The sequence below is a fragment of the Dipteris shenzhenensis genome, chromosome 22, assembly GCF_047967505.1.
Source record: "Dipteris shenzhenensis isolate YYH24624 ecotype China chromosome 22, Dip_SZ_1.0, whole genome shotgun sequence".
Classification (NCBI taxonomy): domain Eukaryota; kingdom Viridiplantae; phylum Streptophyta; class Polypodiopsida; order Gleicheniales; family Dipteridaceae; genus Dipteris; species Dipteris shenzhenensis.
The window spans coordinates 18,239,545-18,255,866 of record NC_141617.1 but is presented as its reverse complement, the minus strand read 5'-3'; the positions used below and the strand labels follow the sequence as shown (position 1 = coordinate 18,255,866).

The window sequence follows — 16,322 nt, the reverse complement described above, 5'->3', positions numbered from 1 at the left end:
ATGTGTCTCATAAGTCCAACAGGAATTCAGCAGCCAGGACCAGCAGCCTCTCTTAATGGGCTTCTCACAATCTCATAGACCTGCATCTCATTACGATTGGTTATCCAAGTAGGTTTGAAGCAATAACTCAAGCATTTGTCTTATAACTTATAAGCAGCTGCAGTAATTGTTAATTTCCTAGGGTTTGATAAATCCTCCAAGATGCACAACGTAAGCAATTGAAAACAAGCCAATGAGCATAGAAAAGTTTGGTTTTAAAAAATTATTAGCATCAGGATCATCGAGATGTACTTCACTCCTAAGAGAGCTATCGAACATTTTCTTGCAAGAAGAGAACATATTAGAGCCAGTGTCCACGGGTCGTATTAGCGAGGTAGCCACATATATAAACTAGGAAACAAACGGACTCTTCTGTTAACACACTCACTTAACTAGAAAGCCACTGAAAACTTGACTGGACTTATTGAAGAGAACGGGAAAGAATTCATAGACCATGAGATTATGTCATAAAGTGTAGAGTACAAAACATACAGAGTTGCTGACCAAAATTGGTCGACTTGGCATAAATGAATTTTACTCGGATTTCTAATAAAATTACAAGCTCCCCACAAATGGGCAGCCAAAGAATGTAACGCTAGAACAGATCCTCCAAAAAATTGTGAAGACTCCTAACTCTTGACGAAGCGTCAAGAGTGATGTACAGATGCCCTGCAATGCAATTCATATGTAACTTTTGTCGAAAACTAACGACGAAAAAGTGAGTAGAGAAAAGGTCAAAACATCTACGTGAAAATTGTCACCACATCTCTTCTATATCCACGGACCATAAGCAGTCTTGGAATGCTCTCTACAAGCAAATCCATATATTCCATATAAAAACGAGCGGGATGATGGGGAGGTGGTGGGGGAAGACTGACCAATACAACTGCTGCCATTCTAGAGTACCTCAGGATTATTGAGTTCAATTTTAACGTGGTATAAAGGAATTTGTTCACCTGCTGCTCACTGAAAACCAAATCCTCCTGCCTGCTCTGAGTAGACTCCTTCAGCTCAGCTGCTTCCACAGCAATCCGCTTTCTTGCCTTGGAGAAAGCTTCCATGGCATCCTCTCTCCCGGCTTGCGCTTCCTGATCCTCCTGATGTACCTCCCATGATTTCATTGTGACAACAATCACTTCTGCTTGCATACGAAGATCATAAAGAAATTTCCGCACATCTGCTTTTAGTTCCTCTGCTGATGTATCTTCTTCCGCAATGCAGAAAACCTGAATCTTGCAGCTTTCAAAGCTTTCTTTTGAACGAAGCAATTGCGAAAGTAGCAACATAAGACCCCCATCCCGAACAATCCAGTACAAATCAATTGTGCCATACTGCTTTTGAAACTCTCCTGGCCACTCATCAAGACCCTTGACAATGACAACAGCCTTATTTGCCGTGATGCAATCATTGATCATACTGACAAAATTCAGTGGGATTTCGTTGGCATTCTCCTCTCTCCATATCTCTGGATATCTCATTACAACAATGTTTGGCTTTAAATTTCCCAAACCCATCGTTTGTATCACACCACGGAAACCTTCCCGCATGTTATTTGCAACAATTATTTCCCCCACACCTTCGCAATTCTTATAGTCAATATATGTACTAAGAAGTTTACATGCATGACGAGCTTCCTCATCTTTCTCTGGGTAGTCACCATCAATTATGGACAAGAAAATAGACATGCCACGGCCTTTTTTCTTCATACAGTTTGCAAAATCTGCAAGCTTGGGATGACATGGGACATCTTGTGGCAGGCTGCCCCACGGCCTACAGAATACCAAAGGTATAGGATACCAATTCTTTGGGTGGACTTGGTTTGCTGCAAGGAAATTAGCCACATAGAAAGAGCCTTAGTAGAACATTTGAAAAACATTACCCGAAGAAATAACAATCCATTCTAATTCCAACTCGCTCAGGGCATTGAATAATGAGAGAGGCGGGGGGCGGGGGAGGAAGGGTATCGTGTTTGACAGAGACCAACCCAGAGAACGTTCTCCAACAAACAAGCCCTTTCACACTGATCAACTAACAAGCATAACATTTTGCTTCAAAATCTGAAATTTACAGGCACCAAAGCAAAAGCTAGGAGAAGAGGGGCAAGAAGGGATTTTGTTGTTCTCATCTTCTCTTTAGTTAGCCAAAAGATTGCCTTTTTCTCTTTTTTCTTTGGGGGCATTGTTAAGGAGGTGGGGCAGCCAGGAAGCTTAACAACCTTCGCCAAGGCCCCCCCTCCCCATTGTTTTTGCTGTTGTTATCGTTGTTGTTGTTGTTGTTACTATTACTATTATTATTATTATTATTACGAGAGAGAGAGAGAGAGAGAAAGAGAGAGAGAGAGAGAGAGAGTGAATCAATACATCCAATAAGAGCTGCGAAGAAACAGACCTCCAAGAGAACGAAGACTTTGCAAAGCCAGTTGAAAATAGGCGCTTTTAAAACCATCACCCCAATCACCACCTTTTCCCTTTATACTCACATAGTAGTATAGAAGGCTCGCAAGTGCCAGTGACACAACCGTAAATGACCATGATATCAAAAACATGATTGCTGGTGCAGAAAAGCTAATCAGTACAACATAGCATAGCCAAAGCACATTCAGACAGAAACCACCAGCGCTAGGAAATAGAACATTACCCACACAAAGTAGAGCACCAAAAAGCGACAGGCTCCAGTGATGAAATTTCCAACGAGGGCGCCAGCTTGGAGCATCAAGCAAGTCAAGCAGGAAGCACGATAAGTTGACCCCCCCATAACACATTAAGAAAAACATCGTGATCACAGGAGTGATAAGATCCAAGTTGCCAATGATCACACATCCAGCACAAATAAGCATTGTGAAAAGAGTTGCAAGATGTGGCTCCACACTGTCTGGAGCCTTGAAATACTTCAAAACTGGGAGTATGTCATCATTTGCAATGGCTGCCAGTAGACGAGGAGCGCCTGTCAAACTCTGAAGGGCGGCTCCAAGCGTTGATAAAATAATACCAATCTGCACCACCGCAGCTACAGGCCATGCCACTGAAGCTGTAAGCAGCCTAAGTCACGTAAAGGACTGCCGATCTGTTAGTTTAAGATCCTACTTTGATACGAAGTACTTAAACCAAAACAATCATAAACACAAATTGAGTTAACTTTGCAATATATTCTATCCATGTTTTTGCTCAATCTCATCCCAAAAGCAACAGAAAGCTCTCTCTCCCAGTCACAGAGTACCAACCCACTACAGTTCATGCATAACACCAATTCATTGCTACGATCAAATGACTCAAAACATAACAGTATCTCAAAGGCATTATAAGTAGCATTATTATCACTTCCTTCACCTCAGCAGCACAAGAAGCTGCACGTCAGGATAACATTTGAGGATGAGTGCATTCCAATTAAATGGATTTAAATAAGATTTTGAATTTCTACAAGTTAAGAATGATCTTTCAAACAAGTAAGAAAAGTTTTGAGCTGAGAAAAAGAGACTAAAAAAACAGGGTGATCAGGGAACGAGAGAAATTAGGAAAATTCTCCAACACCCAAGAGGCTAGGAGTCCCAAAAAGGGTATATAGTACTCGAATGGAGATGCAGTACTGTAAATAAAAGGGGTGAGATCTGCTATTATAACTAACACAATGAAGTTAGATGTATCCAAACCAATCTACTCCATTTACATATATGAGAATTTAGATATCCCCAATAGCATGTCCACAACCTGTTTCCGCTAGCCTCTGGTCCCAGCAGCCTAGGTAACCCTGTCTATGACAAGTGGTAGCCCGGGTCCAATAACCTATTACCTATCAGGCAGAGGATGCCACCAATCTCCTGGATGCATCAATGCAGACCCCTCTAGTTGAACAACTTGTAAGGATGGAGAACTCGTCCATGTGTATGATAGCTGAGGCCATATGTGTGCTAGTAGGTGAGGCAGTACATGCAAATGTACTAGTACATCTGGAATGCTGGTTCATGGAATCTCCTTAACCTCTACTGAATCCCTCCTTGTCCTCTTGGATAAAAGGGGCGACCAATGTCTGTTGCATATCTGGTCATGTGATATTGCAAGCTCTTCATAGCTGCTGTGATAAAAGGGGTGATCAGTGTCTGGTATATATGGCCATGTGATTTCACAAGCTCTTCATAGCTGTTGTGTCTGTCTCCTGATCTCCAAAATGACTCTCCCATAAACTTCTCTGCTCGCTAAAGAAAGTTCACAATAGTACAAGATCCAACAGTTCTTAGGTGAGTTGCAATATAACTCAGGGCGGCTGAGGCATGCTGTCACCAGCTGATACAACAAAATGAAAATGGTGAAACGCAAATCGAAAGGGGGGAGAAATGCTATCATAAGTAACACAATGGAGATAGATGTATCCAACCAATGTCCTCCATTTAAATATGTGAGAATTAAGATATCCAGAGCTGAGTGGCGAAGGTCTAGCAGGTGTGTGCCCTCATTGCATGTCCACGATCTGTTGACTATTGTCCCAGCAGCTTAAGTAATCCTCACGTGCATAGCTCAGGCAGCTGAATGCTGCCAATCTCCTGATGCATCAATGCAGATCCCTCTAGTCGAACCACTTGTGAGAATGAAGAACTTGGCCATGTATATGATAGCTGAGGTCATAAGTGTGCTAGTAGGTGATGTAAGAAATCCTAGATTTACTATATTTAGAACTGTGCTAAGGAACAGAAAAGAGACTGAGATAGCAGAGAACAAGGAATAACTGTATTGCTTGAATATCTGTAGGGTGGATGTGATTGTGATCCATACAATTTGACCTCTCTTATATAGAGAGTGAAGAGTCACACATGAAAAGGTGTGTACTCCAAAGGGTATGTGCATGAAGAGGTGTGTACCCCTTGTGAAGGGTGTGACCCTTGATGAGAGGGTACATTACAATAGGAATGTCTCTTCATTAGAATGTCTCTTGTGAAGGGTTGTGCCTCATTAGGAAGTGTCCCGTCGAAAGGGCAAGTGTCCCGTCGAAAGGTCATACCCTTCCACAAGTGTCCATTCATTAAACCATCCATAAGTCTAGAAAGAGAAAGGAATACGTCACAGATCGTGACATCCCCTCCCACTCAAAAGAAGACCCTGGTGGAGATAATGAACTGATGTAGAGAATATCATGGTAGATTCTGAAAATACTGCTGTAAAAGATCAGGGTACTGCTGTAAGTCTTCATCAGACTGCCAAGTAGCGTCGGAGTCGTCCAGATCTCGCCAAAGAACAAGGAATTCCGTGATAATTCGATGTCGAGTCTCTCGCTGTCGATGGTCCAGAATACGCTCAGGAATAAGGAGAACATAATCGTCTTCGATTTCTGGGACATAATCACCTGCAGGAGGAACTGCTTCATCGCCTGGAATGTACGTCTTTAGCCAAGAAATATGAAATGTTGGATGGATTTTACCCCATGATGGTGGTAATTCCAATTTATAATTTAAAGGTGAATTTTTCTTGACGATCCGGAAAGGTCCATAGTATCTTGGTCGCAACTTAGGAAACACAGACTTAACCGTCTTATAGCGATGTGGGGCTACAAATAATAGCACCATGTCACCAGTGTTAAATTCCAGGTGACGTCTATGTTTGTTGGCAGACCGTTGATACCGCTCTTGCGCTTTTCGCATATGATCCCTGACTTGCAGTAGAATGTCTTGCATTTCTTGAACCAATTGATCAGCTAGGGCCACTCGATGTTGAAGTACAAAATTTGTTGGTACAATCGGAGTGTGTCCATAAGCTGCTTGGAATGGAGTCATGCTGATGGCACTATGGAAAGAGTTATTATAAGCAAACTCAAGGAGTGGTAGATACTCTTCCCAGGCTGCGAGGCGTGACTGAACATAATGTCGAAGCATTTCTTCCAGAACTTGGTTGACTCTTTCAGTCTGTCCATCTGATTCTGGGTGGTAAGCTGAACTGAACAGTAGAGTAGTACCCAAAGATTCGAACAGTGAAATCCAAAAGTGACTGGTAAACTTAGGATCTCTGTCGGATATGATATTCTTGGGTAATCCATGGTGTCGGAAAATGTGTTGTATAAAGAGTTTGGCTATGTCCGGGGCCTGTGCACTGCTTTTGCAAGCAACAAAGTGTGCCAATTTGGACAAGCGATCAACAATTACCATAATCTGAGTGTTACCTCGGGAAGATCGTGGTAGTGTTGTAATGAAATCCATGGAAATACTTTCCCACCTTTCAGTTGGTACTGGAAGAGGCTGAAGAAGTCCTGTTGGAAGTCGTCGACTTGCTTTCATTTGTTGACATGATAAGCAAGATGTGACCATTTTGATGACATCTCTTTTCATCTGAGGCCAGTAGTATGTTGCACTGAGTAACCGATAAGTCTTATTGATGCCTGGATCGGCAGCATAAGGAACTACATGATGCTCTTTTAACAAAAGACGTCGAACATCCTTGTCATGTGGTACACAGACGCGATCTTGATAATACAGAAGGTCGTCCGTATAAGAATAGGATGAGAAAATCTTTTGTTCGCAAGTCGAAGGTTGATCTTTGAAAAGAACCTGTACTGCGGTGCCGAAGTCTTTATCATTGAAATACTTTCCTTTGAATGAATTCGGAACATCCACAGATAATGTAGAGATTACCATGGCTGATGCTAGAGGTAACCTGCTGAGAGCATCTGCAACTACATTGCGTAGTCCTGGTATGTACTCAATGGTCATGTGAAAGTTGGCCAAAAACTCAACCCAGCGTGCTTGTCGAGCGTTCATGACTGGCTGAGTAAAAATATACTTGAGAGAGTGATGGTCTGTCTTGACCACAGAGTCGGCACCCATGAGATAATGTTTCCAAGAGCGATAAGCATGTACAACAGCAAGAAACTCCTTATCATAGACCGAATATCGGGTTTGGATATCAGAATGTTTATGGCTATCAAAAGCAATAACTCTGCCTTCTTGCATCAAGACTGCTCCTGTAGCGATGTCGGAAGCGTCGGTCATGACCTCAAATGGAAGATTTGGGTCAGCAATAGCCATAACTGGTGTAGTAGTGAGTGCTTGCTTGAGTTGTTGGAAACTATACTCTGTTTCGGGAAGCCACTGAAAAATTGCTGTGCTTTTCAATAATTCGGACATAGGAGCTGCGATTTCGGAAAACTGATAGACCTTTGTATGATAGAAGTTTGCCAATCCGAGAAAAGAGCGGACATCATGAACATTCTTAGGAGTAGGCCAGTGTCGGATTACCTCGACCTTCTTGGGATCCACAGAGATACCTTGAGCTGAAATAACATGTCCCAAATATTCAAGTTGGGTCTTGAAGAACTCACTCTTCTCAATGTTGATGTAGAGAGAATTTGCGCGGAGAACTTCAAAAACTTGGTGAAGATGTTGTTTATGCTCATGTAGTGATCTGCTGAAAACGAGGATGTCATCGAGGTAAACGATGACGAACTTATCGAGGAAAGGCCTGAAGATGTCGTTCATTAATGTCATGAATGTGGCCGGGGCATTGTTTAACCCAAAAGGCATGACCAAACATTCATAGTGTCCATATTTTGTTCGAAAAGCTGTCTTGTACTCATCGCCTTCTCGTATACGAAGTTGATGATAACCTGAACGAAGATCAATCTTGGAGAAGTGTGTTGCATGTAGAAGTTGATCAAAAAGGTCATCAATGCGAGGCAATGGATACTTGTTTTTGATAGCGAGCTTGTTGAGGGCTCGGTAGTCGATGCAGAGGCGCATAGACTTGTTCTTTTTTTCCACAAGTAGTACAGGAGATCCGAAAGGGCTGCGACTGGGCCGAATGTGACCTTTGTCGAGTAGCTCGGTGACCTGTCTTTGGATTTCTTCATTTTGAGTGTGAGAAACCCGATAAGGAGGTTTCGACGGTGGATTACTGCCGGGAATAAGTTCGATTGGGTGATCCACTGGTCGTCGAGGTGGTAACTGCTTTGGCAATTCCTGTGGAAAAAGATCCAGGTAAGGCTGGAAAAAAGGTTGGTTGAGGTATTCAGGAGGATCCTTTGTTGGTGTCTCCTCGACTGCCGTAACCGACAGAAGTGAAGTCTTTGCTTGGCGTTTACGAACCCACTTCTTTACTTGTAGGGCAGAGGCAACTGGGGTTGAAGGAGAGCCCCTAGAACCAGTTAGCTCAATAAGTTTTCCCTGGTGGACAAACTGGATAGTATGGCTGCGAAAACTGATTGATGGATCATAGTCGTAGAGCCATTCTTGTCCGAGTATGACATCGTACCGAGAAAGAGGCATAATGTCGAAGTTTAACTTGTCCGTATAATGTTGGATGCGAAAAGACAAGTTTTTGATCCTGGTGTTGCACAAGAAAGTTGTTCCATTTGCGAGTTCAATCTGATAGTCCATGAGGCTAGGACTGGTGGTCAACCGAAGTTTATCGACCACAGAACTGGCTAGGAAATTATGAGAACAGCCACTGTCGATGAGGATGGTGACCGTTGTTCCACGAATCGATCCTTGAACACAAAGTACTTGAGTGGCCAGGGAAGGTTCGGGGTTGCTGGCAAGGCTCAGGTGGATGGTATTCGCCATTCGAACAGCTTTGCCTTTCTTGTCTTGTGCTGAGGTAGCATCATCTTTTGGGGAAGTGCTAGGTTCCATATTAGAATTTTGCTTTGGTCGCTTGGGACAATCGAACCATCTATGGTCGCCTGTACAGATGGTACAAAGTCCTTTTGAGCTGGAGTTGTTCTTCTTGTCAGTGGCCGCACCTTTATGTTGGGGATGTCGGTAATGACTTTGTGAAGAAGAGGAAACACGATCCTTGGGGGAGTGCTTCTGTTGGAATCCAGCAAATGATTTCTGAGGCTTCTGGGGATCTTGAGACTGTCGCTGACCTTGATTACCGAAGTTTTTGCGAAACCTGGTATTATCTTGAGGGCGAGCACCTTTGGCCATAGGAGAGTTCTGTGTGCGAGTAGCACTCTGCTTCCCTGTGTTGAGGAAATCTGTAATGCGCTCCGCGTAAGCAATAGCGCCATCTGTGGTGGTGATATTGGCTTTAAGAACATCAATGCGTAACGAGGGTTGTAGACCTGAGATGAAAGCATGAAGGCGATCATCCTCAGTTAAACCATCAATCTCTAGCACCAATGTGGTGAACTGAGAGATATAAGAAGACAGGGAACCCGTTTGCTCCAACTGTCGAAGTTTTGATCGTGCTTGGAAGTCCGCATTGGCAGGTACAAACTGCTTACGGAGCACGTGTTCAAAACGTTCCCAAGTTAACACACTTTTTCCGTCCTTTAAGCGTCTTTGCCACCATAGAAATGATGTATCCTTCAGGAGGGAGGCTGCCAAGGCGATCTTTTTGCCTTCCGTGAGGTCAACAGTGTCAAAATACATGCGCATTTTGGCGAGCCATTGGTCAACAGTTCGGCGATTACGTTGACCAGTGTAGGCTTCCGGAAGTTTGACGTCAAGTCGCTTTGTTTTGGAAGCTTGAAGTAATCGGTAGAGAGTACGCAGTTCAGTATTTTCTACCTCGGGGGGAAAGAGTCCGCATCGTCGTCGGGTTGCATCACGTCGTCCTCTGTATGTGCTGGACTTCGAGAATCTTGGAGTTGTTGAACTTTTTGAACCAGGTCGGAGATGCTGTCCTGAAGCTGAGATATTTGAAGTTGCAATAGAGATTCACTTTGAGTGTTTCCTTCAGGGGTCTTTTTGGGACTTGATTCTTTAATCTCGGGAGAGGCTTCACGCGAGCGGTGCGACATGTCGGAAATTCCTGTGAGAGAGGCGCGAACTTGCGCTCTAGTTTGTACCATCCCTGAAAGAGGATTCGGGCTGCTCCCTGAGGTTGCTCATATTGGAGGGGGCAGGCGAGGCAGGATGGAACCACCCGTGGAAATCTGGTAAGGGAGGTCCTGTCGGAGGTAACACTGGAGATTCTGAAAAAGGTGTTACTGCTCGTGATAAGACAGGGGTAGGTAGCAGAGTCCACGGATCTGAAAAAGGATAAGGAGCTGCTGTCGGAAGAGGAGGATATCCAGGAGAGGGAGTGCCTTCAGGATGTAAATACTGAACTGGGAGAAGGTACACCCTGTAAAGGAGGATATCGGGGAGCTGAAGGAGGTGGAGAGTACCCTGGGGATGCCGAAGGTGAAGGGTAGAACTCTCTCCAAAAATGAACAGCAAACTCCTGAGGAATATCGTGTTCCGGATATCTTCGTGTCTCGTGGAACACAACCTGTACTGTGCTGAGGAAATAATGTAACTGAGGTGCCTCACGCAGAAGGTAGAGGATGTGATCCAAGTCACTCGGAGGGCACGTGACACAGAAGACCCAAGATGCAAAGGCTCCAAAATGGGCTGGCTGTGCAATTTGAACACGATATTGTGTAGTAGCAGGTGCCTGAGGTGTCCTTGAATGGCCGGGTGAATTACCGGGGGTTTCCATGCTTTAATATGGATTCTTTCATTTGCTGTAATTTGTTAAAAGAATCCTGAAAAAGCAAATTGGAAAGACTCCACCTGGCAATACTTTAATCTGCCAAATGATTGCGTAGAAGAAGGCTGCAAATCGTTGTCCGGAGGTCCAGGTTGCAGTATTTTGTGAGAAGTGCTCGAGGCTGGTCTCGTCCGGGCTGTCAACGGGCTTTCTTCATTGCGAGAAAAGGCAACTGGTGCTGAATTGGCAGGGTAAACATGGCGAAACAAGGAGAGGCAGCAGCCTGTCAGGAAATCGGGTATGCAGGACTGCAAATAATGAGTAATCTGTCAGCGATCATCGCGAGGCAAAGGCTGGCTGGCAGCGCAATGTCAAAAGAGGGCTGTGCAGCGTTGTACTATCCGTACGGTGTGTACAGGCCAGGATTGTACGGTCTGTACGGCCTGTACGGCAGGCTGTACGGACTGTTCGTCAGGCTGTACGGGCAGCGCAGGGCAGTACGGATGGCGCAGGCTGCTGTGAGTTCGTTAGGCTGTACGGACAGCGCAGGGCAGTACGGATGGCGCAGGTTGTACGGACTGTTGCGCAGGGCTGTACGGATGGGCTGCGATGGCTTGCGCAGGCTGCGGGAAATCCGTACGGCCGTTGTTTTGTGTTTTGTGTTGGCTGGAAGGTACGCCCTTTCGTTGGGCTGCCTAAGGGTTATTTGCCCCAAATTAATTTGGGGGTTAAGTTAACCCTAGGGTAGTTAGGGTAAACCTAGGGTTAGGGGATGGGTTTAATTTTTGTCCCTTTTTACCCCTCTAGGTTCCCTTTTGTAGGTACTTGGGCCTAGGAGGTGTGCCTATTCGAAGGGGTGTGACCCTTGGAATAGGTGCACCTGTTCATGAGGGGATATGTCCCTATTGTCAAAAGGGATGCGACCCTGCATGAATAGGTATGTCCCTTTGCCCACGATGGGGTATGTCCCATGAGTGAGGAGTCGAGACTCGTCACCAAAAGGTGTGTCCCATGGTGGAAAAGGCGCGTCCCTTGGTTTTGGGACAGCCCAAGCACCTGAAAGGACACGATTTTGGTCGTGTCCATTCACATCAACTTGTGATGTGAGGGAGATGGAGAGGCCAGGATGACTTTAGGCGTTTAAAAATTTTACGCTCATCCTCTCCATCTCTTCCATGCACTATGTGCACGGATGTCCTTCTAGCGGCAAAAAAGTATCAGATCAGCGCTAGAAGATGGGGGGCATTTCCTACAGGCAGGAGCGAATTTTGCTCTGATACCAATGTAAGAAATCCTAGATTTACTATATTTAGAACTGTGCTAAGGAACAGAAAAGAGACTGAGATAGCAGAGAACAAGGAATAACTATATTGCTTGAATATCTGTAGGGTGGATGTGATTGTGATCCATACAATTTGGCCTCTCTTATATAGAGAGTGAAGAGTCACACATGAAAAGGTGTGTACTCCAAAGGGTATGTGCATGAAGAGGTGTGTACCCCTTGTGAAGGGTGTGACCCTTGATGAAAGGGTACATTACAATAGGAATGTCTCTTCATTAGAATGTCTCTTGTGAAGGGTTGTGCCTCATTAGGAAGTGTCCCGTCGAAAGGGCAAGTGTCCCGTCGAAAGGTCATACCCTTCCACAAGTGTCCATTCATTAAACCATCCATAAGTCTAGAAAGAGAAAGGAATACGTCACAGATCGTGACAGGTGAGGCAGCACAACCACAGGTACTAGTTCATCTTGCTGCTGCATGGAATCTCCTCAATAGTCCTATCCTCTATTGTATTCTCCTTGTGGAGGGAAGGAGTGATAAAGTGTCTATGGTATACCTGGCAATGTGTTAATACATAGCTGCTTTGTGTGTCCTGATCTTCAAAATGAAAAATGCCATCAAGGTATCACATGGTAAGACAAGGTGCTAATCCCTCCAGAATTGCTAAGGTCTGTAGGTTAGCCGGGGTTTAGGTTGGCCGAGGTTTGGGTTAGGTTAGGTTTAATTAGTAGGTCAGTTAGGTCTAGTTAGTCAAGGTTGGTTCGGTTAGTAGGTCTGGTTAGCTAGGTTAGGTTTAGTTAGTTTGGGTGTAGGTTAGGTTAGTACTAACTAAGGTTAAAGCTTGGGTCAATTTGGTCTAAGACAGTGTCCTAAAGGTCTTAGGTTAGAATTGTACTAACTGTCCCAGGTGACTTAAGGAACTTTCACATCCTGTTTGGAGCCATTTTGGCTCCGTTTCGAAGCTTCTTCGACAACATTTCTTCCGAGCCTGTCCATCAACATTTTTGAGCTCCTCTCTCCAAGGCCAGTCACCATGGCACCGAAGCGTGCTCCTCGTGATATATCGCATGACTCTAATGAGGCTACTCAGTATGAGCAAGTGCTTGCCACAGTGGTTGCATCCACTGGTGGTGCAGAGGTTCCTTCCACTCAGCCTCTCTCTCCTGCATCCCAGGAAATGCAAGCAGTGCAGACGCACTTTCTGGATGCCCTTTCCTCTATGCTCCAAGGTGCTTTCCGCCAGATAGGACAGGAGTTCAACTAGCAGCTTACCACAACCATGGCTATGCACGATACGGCTCTTGTCCAAATGGGACAAGAGATTGGTTAGCAGATCACATCTGCCATTGCTATGCAGGATAAGGGTAAGCAGCCCGCACCCCAACAAGGGGACCATTCAAACAGTCAGGATGTTTTGTCTGCTCCACTCAAAGGTTTTATGGCAAATGCCCGTCGTGCCTATGAGCATCAATCTTCTAGACCATCGCATGTACCCCAACTTGGGGATTATCTGGACATAGATGCTGCATTTTCTGTGCCACAGAGCACCTTCTTGCAAGATGTCAGGCCATCTTTTGGCTCTCAACTTTCTGCATCTATGCAAGCTGAGCCGTCTCTTTGGGCTGACCCGTTGGTATGCATCCGGCTAGTGCTCCTCTCACCACACCAGCGAATATGCCTGGAGCTGGCTTGGGTTTATATAGCAACCCACACCCCTGGGAGAGAGGTCAGCTCTTCTCAGCCCTTTGGTATGCCATCATTTCGGAGAGATGCATTTGGCAGAGAGTACCAGTCCGGAGTTCATGCACCTATCGTTCCGCCAGCGAGCACATAGCCAGACACAGCCGATGCATCAGATGGCAGCAGCTTCTACGCAGCAGGGGGTTGGTGGTGGGCAGCAAGCCACTTTTGATGACATGTTGGCAAATTCTTTGTGTTCATACACGGCCCTAATTGACGCAATCAAACTTGAGATGCCCTTCTTTGATTATGTGAACCTCAAGCGTGATAATGCCCGTACTTCTGGAGGTTACACACACAAGAATTATGCAACCAAGGATTTGAAGGACAAACTCACAGTGCAACAGTAAGATTGATTTGAGGTCCGGCTATCATCAAATTAGAATGAAAGTTGGGGATGAGCACAAGACAGCCTTTCGCACGAAGACGGGACTGTATGAGTTCAAGATGATGCCTTTTGGATTGACCAATGCACCAGCTACCTTCCAAGCACTCATGAACAAGATTTTACAGCCTCTCCTTTTCAAATATGTGCTGGTATTTTTTGATGACATCCTCATTTACAGCAAGGATAAGCAGGAGCACATCAAACATGTCAAGCAAGTGCTGGAAATTTTGAGGTTGCATCAGCTTTATGCTAAAGCCAACAAATGCACTTTTATAGCACAAGAGGTTGAGTATCTTGGTCACATTGTGAGCAAGGATGGCATTCGAGTGGATCCTGCAAAGGTGAAATGCATTGAGGATTGGCCGCAACCACGCAACCCTACTCAGTTGAGGGGATTTCTAGGTCTTGATTCCTTCTACAGGCGCTTTATTCACAAGTTTGCCAAGAGGGCAGCCCCTTTGACAGAACTTTTGTAGAAGGATGCTTTTATGTGGTCTACAGATGCACGGCGCAGCTTTGAAGACCTGAAATTCACCCTCACTCATGCTCTTGTGTTGGTATGCCCTGATTTTTCACGTACTTTCATTGTGGAGCCAGATGCCAATGGCAAAGGATTAGGGGCTGTGCTAAGACAGGAACACGGGGTAATTGCTTTTGAAAGCAGGAAATTGGATGCTAAGGAACTAGATTATCATGTGTATGATCAAGAAATGTTGGCTATCCTCCATGCTTTCGAAAAATGGCACCACTACCTGTACGGTAGCAAAATCAAGGTTAAGACAGATCATAGGACACTCAGGTATTTCCTTACGCAGCCCAACTTGTCAATGAAGCAGAAGAGGTGGCTAGCTAAGGTTCAGTCTTATGATTTCGACATTGAGTGCAGGAAAGGGAAAGAAAACGTGGTTGCAGATGCCTTATCCCGTATGTGGGCTTGCAGTTTGTCTGCCATTTCTACCATCTACCAGGAGTGGATTCGTGGTACTCAAGAAGAATACATAGATTCTAAGGTAGCTTCCGTATTTGAGGAGTTACAGAGGCCATCGAGCCAGGGGCATGCTGAATTTAAGCTGCATAATGGGCTGTTGTGGTGCAAGGACAGAATTTATTTGGTGCCAGATTCAAAGTACCGACTGCTGGTCTTACAGGAAATGCCCTCATCTCCTATGGTAAAGTACAGTTGACCATTTATTTGATTATAAATGATTGACGAAGGACCCTACGTATGGTGAAGGCAACAGGCCAAATAGGGGTGCACAGGTAACGTCGTCTCCATGCAGGCACACGATCAACGGAAGGATGATGGTGATTGTCCATAGCAAGACGTCTCCACGCAAAGCAATACCATCATGATGAGAGACGTCTTCACGCGAAGACAATTCCTTCAAGAGGACACACGTGAAGCTTCTGTCCAAAAGCAAGCGATACTTCGTGGCGCAGATTCATCATATGCTGGTTAGGCGCACGCAGAAGGTCTCGCGACGTGCGACACAAGTAGTTTCTGGAAGGCACGACACGTGACGCAAATCCGTCGTCTATCTTCAACCCAAGGATTAACCTTAGGGTGACGTGGCAAACATGTGTACAGGGCAAACGTGGTAGATGACCTGGCAAGGGTGATGTGGCATAAGCATGTGCAAAAATGACATGGCAGCCAGCTCAGCAGGTGGCATGGCACACTGCTGACATGGCAGCCACCTCAGTGGATGATGTGGTAGGACACGTGGCCTCTAACCTGGACTGCCAGCTAGACAGCTGGGTGGCAGACCTGAGGTTAAGCTAACCTAACCTTGGTGAGTGAATTGGTTAGAGGTCTAGTTAACTTGACCCAACCAGACTAGTCTGGTCACTGTAACCAGACTGTGACCAGTCCAATTAGTCTAGTTGCAGACTAGCCAGAGCCAGAACCAGTCAGTCTGGTTAGTGTAACCAGCAGTTACCCATCTAGTTACTATTGACAAAAAAAAGAAGAACACACAGTTACAGAGACTGTTTCTGCCAACAGTTTTCACCTATCTGAGAGAGTATTTACTGTCAGAAAAAAAAATCAGAGAAAATCAGAAATTTTCAGAAAAAGAATATGCATGCCTTTGAGCAGTGAAAAGAGGGAAAAACAGATGCTTTTTGAAGTCATTTGCAGCAGCCAGAAAAGGGGCACACAGCTTTGAGTTTATGCCTTGAGTTGACAGCCCGGCACTGTCATAAGTTGTGAATGCAAGACACCTCTTGTTGAGGTAATTTTTCTCTTTGAAAAGCAAAGGCTTCGTGCATCAGTTGCATACATAGTGTGTGTAAGAAACTTGCAGATCTCAGACAAGTTGTAGGAGAATGGCTCAATCACCTATCCAATGGGATTCACAAGATAGGGATGCACATCCAAGACAAAGAAGTATGCAGCAAAATCAGTAAGAATTTGAGCAGATGGTACGCATTCGTATGCAGCAGATGGAAAATCTCAAAAGGGATCCAAGAGCTCAGCATT

General features: G+C 45.0%; 1 protein-coding gene across 1 annotated transcript in view; it reads right to left on the bottom strand.

Annotated features, from left to right (window-relative positions):
* Window positions 1-512: 512 nt before the first annotated feature.
* CCC1 (cation-chloride co-transporter 1) overlaps window positions 513-16,322 on the bottom strand; it is a 35,061-nt gene continuing 19,251 nt past the window's right edge. Inside the window, exons 12-14 of the mRNA XM_087393387.1 lie at window positions 2,677-3,077; window positions 2,428-2,589; window positions 513-1,861 (exon numbers count right to left, since the gene is read on the bottom strand). Of these exons, the coding sequence (XP_087249513.1) occupies window positions 783-1,861; window positions 2,428-2,589; window positions 2,677-3,077 (1,642 nt within the window). The 3' untranslated portion in view covers window positions 513-782. The remainder of the gene's footprint in view (window positions 1,862-2,427; window positions 2,590-2,676; window positions 3,078-16,322) is intronic.